At 41.1% G+C, this 10,323-nt stretch overlaps 1 protein-coding gene across 1 annotated transcript; it reads right to left on the reverse strand.

Annotated features, from left to right (window-relative positions):
* Nucleotides 1-6,240: 6,240 nt before the first annotated feature.
* On the reverse strand, nt 6,241-9,596 carry arl6ip6 (ADP-ribosylation factor-like 6 interacting protein 6). Its single transcript, XM_014407677.3, has 5 exons — nt 9,330-9,596; nt 9,069-9,216; nt 8,476-8,529; nt 7,830-7,962; nt 6,241-6,736 (listed from the first exon to the last, which is right to left on the reverse strand). Exons 1-5 carry the CDS (start codon nt 9,336-9,338, stop codon nt 6,643-6,645), a joined length of 438 nt encoding a protein of 145 aa, XP_014263163.1. The 5' UTR covers nt 9,339-9,596; the 3' UTR covers nt 6,241-6,642.
* Between the last annotated feature and the right edge of the window lie 727 nt (nt 9,597-10,323).

Below are 10,323 nucleotides of genomic sequence, written 5' to 3' on the forward strand. Positions count from 1 at the left end.
GAACACGCCTCAGCCTGGGGCCGCTGGGATTGGGTCCCTGAAGTTTGGGATGGATGGCTTTTTGTTGTTTTTGGGATCTTGTTCAGGCTTCACACAGGCTCGTCTTTGCATCACTGGAAGCTGGCCCAATCACCTAACTTAACAACAACAACAGGATAGTTAAGTTGCCAAGTTCCTGTTTAACGAGTGAACTATGTCTAGGCAGGTGGAAAGACGGTGCTCCAGCTCAACAGGACAGACAGGTTATATGACTCGCTCAAACAGAGGAGCTCCTATAACTCCTGTTTTAACCCTTGTATGGTGTTCGGGTCTGTGAGACCCGTTTTCAGTTTTTTTCAAAAGAACAATTAAACAATAATTTTTTCAACCTGAAACTCATTGGCTTTGGCTTATTTTCTGTGAAGAACATAAATCCAAACTAATTTTCAATGACCTCATACTGTACCTCCCCCCACGCATTTACATTACATACAAGATGTTCGGGTCCACTGGACCCAGGTCTAATAAAAGTGTTGAAAGTGTAGGTCCTGTGTTCCCACACTCTGTTTTTCTCCTTTCTGGTGCTGCTGATAGTGTTTTCTTCCCCTCCTGCTCCGCACAAAGTTGCAACATTGTTGAAAATTCAACTACCAACACCGTCTGCTCTGACATCCCACACATTTTACCCTCTTTCTTGAGGGATCCAAATTTTATTTTCTCATACCCTGTCCCACCTGCAAATTAGGGGCATAATACTATAAATAAGACTTTGCCATCCAATTGATTTTGGAAGAGAGAGGGGCTTCTGATGATGATGTTGACAAAGAGGTTTCAGAACATTTCACATTTCTGAAAATTCAGAGTCTGACAGTGACTTTGAAGAAGAGGATGAGGTTGAGCATCATTTAGTAACAAAACGAAGACGAGTACCCCATCTGCTGCCAGCTCCAGGACCAGAACAAGCCCACCAGACAGCAAGTGAAGAAATATGGATGTCAATAACTGGTGAAATTGAATGGTCTTCTTGCACAAGAAATGAGCCACCCTGCAGAGCTGTTACTGTGATCAGCCAGGGCCAACACGGCTGAAGTTACTCATGTGCAGGACATCAAGTCTTCATTTGAGCTTTTCATCCCAGATTCCATCCAGAAAATTATTCTGCATTGCAGTAATCTAGAAGGAAGGTGTGTTTTTGGAGAGAGGTGGAAGGAGATGGACCAAATCCATCTAAGAACCCCAAAGGCCTACTTTGGGGTTCTCATCCTTGCAGGAGTTTTCAGGTCCAAAGGGGAATCGACAGAATCCTGTGGGATGCAGAAACCGGCAAGAACCTTTCCGTGCATCAGTGTCTCTGGAAAACTTCCACAAAATTTCCAGGATTATCCGTTTTGATAGCCGAGACGACAGACCAGCTCGACGGCAGAGAGACAAGCTAGCTGCCATCAGGACAGTGTGGGATAAGTGTGTGCACCACCTCCCCCTGTTTTTTACCCTGGGCCTAATATCACCATTGATGAGCAGCTGATCCCATTTAGTTGTGAAACATGTTGCTTCACGTGTAAATGTGTTGTCTTTCCACTCACTCCACTTGATTATAACTGATTTATTTTTTTTATAACATTTTATAAAAAATAAAAAAAAAAACGAGAAGCACATTAATTCATAAATGTGATCTAACAAAGGTAAAGGGAAAAAATTAACCATGTTTGCTGTTCATATGGTTTGTAATTGGGATGAAGTAAACATCTGTTGAGTAATTTAACATAAAATTGTTTGATAGTGTTAATTTGGAAAGCCAAAACTGTAGCGGGTCCACCAGACCCATGAACACTGGCTGAGTAACAAAAATATGAACACCACACAAGGGTTAAAGTCGCTACACTGGCTACCAATCAGATCTAGGTAACATTTTAACATTGAGGATATACATGTATATACATACACACACACACATATATATATATATATATATGTATATATATATATATATATATATACATATATATATATACGTATATATATATATGTATGTATGTATGTATACGTGTGTATATATATGTTATTAAATCTCAGTTCTTTGTATTCCCTACGGCAAAGAAAGACACGGCTCAACGTGGTCTAACTTAAAAAATGATCTTTCATGTTACATATTGTGGGATTATTATATTATAATTAAATTATATCTTATGCTATGTTAGACCCCTAATTAAAGCTTGTGAATTATTATGTAGTTTTAGTTTGTATTATTCTCCTGAATTAGAAGAAGGTGGTAACTATTACATTTGTTAAATTGATTTGTATTAGATCAGACTGCTGATTCATTGTGAATGAATGATATTGTTTTATGATGCATGATACTGCTGAGTCATAAGAAATACTGTTTTCAGAGAGTCAGGACCTTGCTTGTCTGATTAGAAGAGAACAGAACAGACTGCACAGGAAGCCAAGGTCATGACTCAGGCTCACTGAGAGAGAGAAAGAATGTGGATGTTTGGGTTTTTACGATAGCCTCTGTTGGCCCCCACCAGAGGTTGAGTCTCAAGATGGTGCAGGGTTGAGTCAGCCTGCACCATCTTGAGATTTGCTGTGACCCTCTGCATGCATGTCTCCCCATCCGGATGGTTTATGCTCAAAAGTGTTGAATTGTATGGAATAAAGCACTGTTGAAGGAGCATTTATACACCGAGTAGTGTCCTTCCTTCAGCCCAAAGATCGAAAGAATTGGGAGGATTTAACAATATTCCGGAATATGGAGACCCGAACACGAGCTCAGGTCTGACGCGTTATTCATATAGACGTCACACACACTTTAAGTTTCGATCAAACACTCTGCTTAGTTTCCCTTTCTGCCTGCAGTTACCATGCTCTGCAAAAACATGCCGTTTCCTGGCCCTCTCTTATACATAATACAATGTAATCAGCAAAAGAAGCATTAATATATATATTTAAATCCCAACAATGTATGCGCCCTTCTCTTAGCCTGAGGTCATCAAATCTAAACCTAGTGGTCTGCCATCACTGCTGGTGGCATCAGCGTCCTTTAAAGTTTTAAACTCAAGTACAGACTTCTCGTCTTCACATACCAGGATCATCCTCTGCCACATCCAAGGTTTTATCTGTTTAGACATCATAAGACGAATCATCTGGTTATTACCAGGTTCTAATATGAAGTAAATACAACCTCAGGTGAACAGCATGACCTCTCAGACTCTGCTATTGTTTAGTTCACAGTAACTCGTCCAAAATGCAGAAGCAGTGTGTCAAAGTGTAACCCCTCCCCACCCCCACTATGCAACAGTGTGTAGAACCACCTTTGGCAACAGTAACTTATCAGCTTCAACTCACAGAAATTCAGACTCACTTTTCTGTACAAAGTTGAATGTCACCAAACGTGGTGCACACAGTTTTTGTTAAATAATTACACAATGTGAGGATTGTGCCTTCAAGCAGCTTCTTTTGTATGTATTGTTGTACTTTATAATATAAAGCACCCTGAGGCGACTGTTGTGATTTGGCGCTGTGCAAATCAAATTGAATCTTGATGAGATGCAGTGGGAATAGGAAGAAAAGCGTGAAAGGTGCATGAAAACGTTTCACAAGAACACCAGCTGTGGCACGAGTCTGTAATGCAGCGGATGTTTGGACTTGTAAAGAGCAGCTGAGAACGTCTGTTTTCAGCCACCTTTCCTGCATTATTTCCACACTGTCTTGCAGCACATTTAGGACCTTCTAGCTGATATCCCAGCATTACTGAACTTTTAGTGGATTTCCAGTGACACAAGCAGCAGACTCACTGAGAGAACGACACCTGTGCTTTCTGGTTTCTGTGATTAATAATCTGGGAGACTAAGACTGAGGTTTGTGCTGGAAAGGAGATGGACATCCTAAAAAGATTAGGCCCTGCAGTGTTCCCACTGTTATTCTGGTTTTAAACACATAAAAACTGATTTTTGTTCTATATGAATAATTTTCAAAATAAAAGTCTTTTTACTGGCAGGAAGCATATGGCAGAGGTGAGGACTAGACTTGTGATTGAAAACATGACTGGGTGGAACTGGGGATGTTTTTCACATAGTGTCCACTTCACTGTTCCTGCTTATTGCACAAGTGTTAAAGAAAGCTTCTGTTTCTTTACTGTACAGAAAAACGTGCTGAATTGAATTTGGTTCAGCAAGGCCACGCACAGCCAACAGGAACCTGATATCTGAGTCTCCTTTGGCACAAACCAATCAGCAGGTGTCGCAATTTTATAAGGAATGTTCTGTGGTCAGCCGTCAATTCAGATTGATGGGTACTCTTAATATCAATATAAATCCCATACAGTTTATTCTGGTTCATGACTGACCTCTAACAACGTAGCAGTGACAGAGAGGATAAGGCCGGGTGGCGTTTTTCAGATCCAGAGGGAAACGGCTCGCAGAAGGAGACATTTGTTCTGCAATATTTCAAAGTATTTCCTTGAAACGATAATTAATAAGACTCCCATTAATAGTTCATCACAGTTCTTTTCCTATTTGGCCTGTTTTTTTTTTTCAAAAACTGTATTCCTCATCTAACATTTCTTTGAGAAATTCCAAGACAATATCAGGAATTCAAAGCCTGCCTGAGGGAACTCGGGTAAAAGATGACAAATGACCAGGCAATGATGAATTAGAAGGAGAGTGTGGATGTAGAGAGACTTGTCATTTTACAGCTCTGCTTCTGCCTGCTGTGTTTCAGGGATTACACGATAATGGGGAACAAGGATCAATTATATCTGGATCACTGGAGGCCAATTCATTTATTAAACAATGATGCAAAAAGTTTTTTCTCTCATCTTTGCAAAGACAATAAAAACTGGTGCGTGTTCCAAAACAACAACAACACACTGCATCAGAAGCACCGTGTGGAGGCGTGATAGCCTCACAATGAAGCAGTGCACGTTGTAGAGCTGCTCTTCATACTGTTGGCCACCAGATGTCTCCAGATGTCTTTAAGGTTTTAAATATGACTTTAGTGACTGGAAAGTGAAAGCGCCAAAAGTATTCACTCACCCGTCCAAATCAGCGAGTTCAGGTGTCACTTCTATGGCCACAGGTGTGCAAACTCAAGCACCTGTGCAGCCTGCTTCTGCAAACATTTGTGGAAGAGTGCGTTGCTCTCAGGAGCTCCGTGAATTCCAGCGTTTTACGGCGATGGGATGCACCTTCTGCAATAAGGTGAGTTTTGACATTCCCTCGTTACTAAAGACTCCACAGAGAGCTGTGAGTGGAAGCGAACAACAAAGTGGGAGCGATGGGGAAGGACAGCAACTCAGCCACCAAGCGGTAAGCAACGTAAAACACAGATGCTGAAGTACCTAGTGGCCAACTTTCAGTACAGACCTCCAAACTTCATGTGGCCTTCAGATGAAACTGGTGCTTCATCCCAGCCTTACATCACCAAGCCCAATGCAAAGCATCAGATGTAGCGGTGTAAAGCACGCCACCACTAGACTCCAGAGCAGTGAAGGCGTGTTCTCCCTCTGGGAATCTGATGGATGAATCATCTGTTGTGACTACATCAACCTCACACACTCACTCAGGCTCTTTCAAACATCTGAGTTTCTGCGCCCCAGTGGCCGGCCTCAGCACCAGTGCATCGGACTGCTTCTGCCCTCGACATCCCATCTGACGCTTGGAGAGCCCACAGGAAGCTGGGCCCATGTTGTTTGTTCAGGCTGCACCAGGTCATCAGGCACCCTCCCTAGACTCAGTGCTGGAGCTCTGAGTGACAAATCTGTCACAGGGGCCATCTAAATGGCTCTTTGGATCAGGTGGTGGTCAGATGATCAGATCATCGTCCCATACCATGAAAATGTAAATAATATGAAAGCATTCATAAGCTCCCTTTATTAACATACTTCAGCTAGAACATAAAAACCACATATAAAGTTCTATAGGTCCCTGTCATGAAGCGGCTCTGACCCACTGGAGGGAAAACGTGAAAACTTACACTTTCTTCACAAGCTGATCATTATTAACCAAAACCTTTAATCTAGCAAAGCATTTACAAGTGGAAAGGCCACTGAGTTTAATCTGATAAAATGAGAGTTTGGCATTTAAACCACAAATCTTATTACATATTAAAACTGCAGAATGCACGTTGCTATAAATTGTTAATGCAATTAAAACTCTTTAAAGCTTTTTAAAGACATTGAAGAATTGTTCTGTCTTTTTAACAACTTTCAAAGCTTTGTTCAGCCTTCAGGTGAAGCGAGCCGAGAAATAAAGACGAAAACAATTCATCAGCACTAAGAAGTTTAATTCTTTTGTTTTTTCAAATTTGACCAAAGCTGCCATGTTAGACCTGAGCATGTAACATTCCTGTTTGGGTGGTTAATCAACTGTTCACAGTCTCATCTGAAGACATGCAGTGTGTCAGAGTTTGAACTGCTTACAGCCCCACATACAGAGCTTTAATCCAAGGCTGCAGCCTGGAAGCTGCTGTGTCCATCCACCTGCAGGTAAACACAGGCTGTGTGTGAAAGCTGCAGCTTCATCACCAGTGTTACAGAAGGTGTCTTCAGTTAGTGCACAGCTGTGTGATCACGCTTTAGCAGCAATAACAGCACATTAAAACTACTGTGGTTATTTCCCTGGGCTTGGATGAGTGTGTGTGTGTGTGTGTGTGTGTGTGTGTGTGTCAGCAGAGACTCCAGATGATGGTGAGCATGGCCATGATGCCATTAAGAACAGCAACTCCATATCCCACGTGGAAGCCACGGTCAGAAGCGTCTCTAGAAGAAGAGAGATATTATTGATTAGTGTTATTTTAATATCAAGAAATTAAATGTACAGTACTGTAAAACTGTCTTACAGTACTGTACATTTAACTCATTCACTGCCATTGACGTCTATAGACGTCAATTACGTTTCCAATGGGAGGGGCTAGAATACAACCTCGGGCAGCTTGTCAGTGAACATCAGACTGCTTGAAATGTATTTTTCACAAAAAGCTCGTTTTCTCCCTTTTTGTGGTCAAAACAGGCATTTTTGGTGGAACCCACCTCTCTTCTACAGCTGATTACTAAAGAATGGAAAATGGTAGAAACAAGCTTTTTTTTTTGGATGGAAGAAGAGAGTCTGTTCTTCATTTTGGTAGGTTCAGCGTTTATATGATCATAACACACAGTTTTCTGTGGCTCTTCAAAAATGAGTAAAAATGCTCAAAAACCCTGGCAGTGAATGAGTTAAGTATAATATAGAGTATAAAAGTATTTCCCTTTTTTTCACATTTGTTAGACTTAAATGTTTCTTAAATAACCAATCGAATAAATACAAATGCAGGTTTTAAATCATTATTTCATTCATTAAGGGGACGAAAGAACACAAAGGCTCGCTGCTTCGGGAACAGCGGATGTCTGTAACTCAGGAGGTTGGTGGTTTGATTCCTCACTGTTTAGATCTACGTGTGAAATATCTCGGGCGAAATACTGAACCCCAGGTTCCTCTCTAATGCATCTGTTGGAGTGTGAAGTCTCCAAAAACAGCAGCAAGTCCACCTCTGAATGGCTCAATAACTAAATGAAGGTTTGGCAGTGACCCAGTCAAAGTCCAGACTGAAACCAGATTGAGACTGTTTGGCCTTAAACAGGCTGTTCATGCTGGAACAAGGGCCAGTTACTTTAGAAGAGTTCAGGGACCAGGTAGATTAGGATAGATTGTCTTAATAAATGAAAACTACACTTGGTATTCACTCAGGTTTTCTTTGTGTAATATTCAAATTTGTTTGATGTGAAGAACAGAAGAGAAAAAACGTGTAAGAAATCAGCATTATAAGGGAGAATTCCTGATTCTTCTGCTCATACAAAGCGTATCCCAGCGTGTTACCTGACGTGGGCCACTGTCCGCAGTGTCGGGAAATCCATACCAGGCTGGAACGAGTCAAGGTAGGTGAGCATCCACGAGAAGACGCAGCAGATGCATCCTACTAATACTGACAGGACCAGGAGACTCCAGAAGCCTGATTACACACAGTGCAGGATCAGGGTTTACAGTTTCTACAGCCTGGATCTCTTCCCTTGTTTTACACAATAAGGGAGAAACCACTGTTGGAGCAACAGCATCGTCCTTGTCACACTGAGTTTGACTGCTTCCACTCCGTACTGATAAAACATGTTTTTGTTTTGGTGTTACAATAAAAACAATATATACAGAAACACAGAACTTTTGGACAGCAGGTGACCCACAGTCTAAATAAACATGTCTATGGCAAAGTTGTTGTTATGTGCATCTCTTTTGTTACTTTAGTAAAGATTAGCTGCTAAGATTTTGCAGAATAATAAGTAATGAAAGCTGCAGCCCTCAGATATTTACACCAGTTACTTTGTACAGTACTTTTCAGAAATGTTGAAACATGGTATTAGAGCTTTCTCTAAGTATATGTGCTGCACATGGAACCAAAGACAGTGTAAACCGAGCATGATGGTGAACACAAGTATCTGGACGGAGCAGTAAATACAGAGCTTATACTTACCGAGCATCTTCTCCTCAGTGCCATCCTCTCCTGTCACCCTCTCTGCCCGCAGCTCTGAAACAATCACAACTTATGCTGACCAACACTTGTTAAAAAGCCAGATCCCATCTGGTCCTGTGCCAGATGAGCACTTTAACAGAGCTCGGAAATAAAAACAAGTTATATATATATATATATATATATATATATATATATATATATATATATATATATATATATATATATATATATATATATATATTATAATGATATAATAAATATTTGACATGTCAGCAGTTTTCTAAGTAAATATATTTCTTAACATGTTATAAGGTGTTACTGACATGAGATTCTCACCAGCTGTCGGCAACAACCCATCCAGTGCACACATGCAAAGAAATCATCCACAGATGTGCATTTATTCATTATTATGTGCAATAATGAAACATCATTGAACAAATGTATTTAATACTTAAAGCATTTGCTGGTGATGACTGTATTATAAACATGCCTTTGGACTGACCGATCATCCTACAGTAAAAACTGTTTTTTCCTTTTCTGATCCCACTGATCTGATCCTGATTTGCGCGTGCGGTACAGGGCCGCGCGCTTACCTTTGAGTATGGGGTAGATGAGGGCGCAGAGAAACCCGACCGCGGCCACTGCTCCGGCCGAGCCCAGCACCGACAGCGCGACCACGGGCCATGGTTTGGGGCCGTTCCGCCTCGCGCTCCTGGCGGGCTCCTGTCCGAACATGTAACGCTGCTCACGCAAACGAACAAATGAAAACGTCTGCAAATCAAACCTTTTCACAGCCGCGCTCAGCAGAACGAAGCGTTCTTATACACACAGGGACAGTTTGTGAATATACAGACCGATGACATGCTCACAGTGACGACCCGACTGCTTTTAACTTGTACCAGGAACTGCTGATTACATGTTTGAACTTTTCGCTTCCGCACACAAAACTGTCCCCGCGGGGGTTCCGTTGGTGTAGTTTAAACTGCCACAGTTAAATATGTGGAAACAAGCTTAGCTAGGCCACTTACAGTCCTTTAAATATTTTTTTATATATGTTTCTTTTAAATTCAGTTATGGTAAAGTATCAGGCAGAAAGAGCAGTTTACCGTGTTTCACTCTTCACAAAGATTTTGAGTGAGCCTCTCCTAAGACAGCTGGGATAGGCCCCAGCCCACCGGCGAACCTGAACTGGATAAGCGGAAGAGAATGGATGGAAATTTGTATGATTGATTGGCTGATATTAATCTGCACCAGTGACTGTAGAAAGCTCCGACAGTCATTGATCTGCACTGATTGTATGTTGATACGTGTTGGCCTGTTTTATCTGCTGAATTGCTCCAACAATCAACATTTTAATATTTTTATTCTAAACCGAATGCTTTCTCTTTTATTTAATAGAGTTTCCTCAAACAAATGTCCCAAAGATTATAAAGCTCCTCATACATCATAAGCAGTATATTTTGAAGTAGCCGCACAGTTGTATCCGTGAGTCCACAGCAACACCGTTAATCATTTTCATAATGGTCTGAAAGGTACTCTATTATAATATTAATAACAGTAATGATTGGATGCTCTTGTTTCAAGTTGCTTTCAAAAATAAAAAAGAACTGTTGAATTAGTTGTCTTTAAATAAGTACTTAATTAAAACAGTAATATTTTTTAAATTAATTTAAAAAAAATCATAAAAAGGTGTACTCTAACCCTCTTCTGTCTCCTCCCACAATTATGTTTTCTCACGCGCTCTGAACAAATGATTTAATTGGCTGAGCGGCATCGCAGGGATTAGTTACAGTTCACGCCATTGGTCGCAATGGCGTGTCCAGCGGGGTGGCCTGGGGGGGCACAGGC

The sequence above is a fragment of the Maylandia zebra genome, linkage group LG23 (assembly GCF_041146795.1).
Source record: "Maylandia zebra isolate NMK-2024a linkage group LG23, Mzebra_GT3a, whole genome shotgun sequence".
Classification (NCBI taxonomy): Eukaryota; Metazoa; Chordata; class Actinopteri; order Cichliformes; family Cichlidae; genus Maylandia; species Maylandia zebra.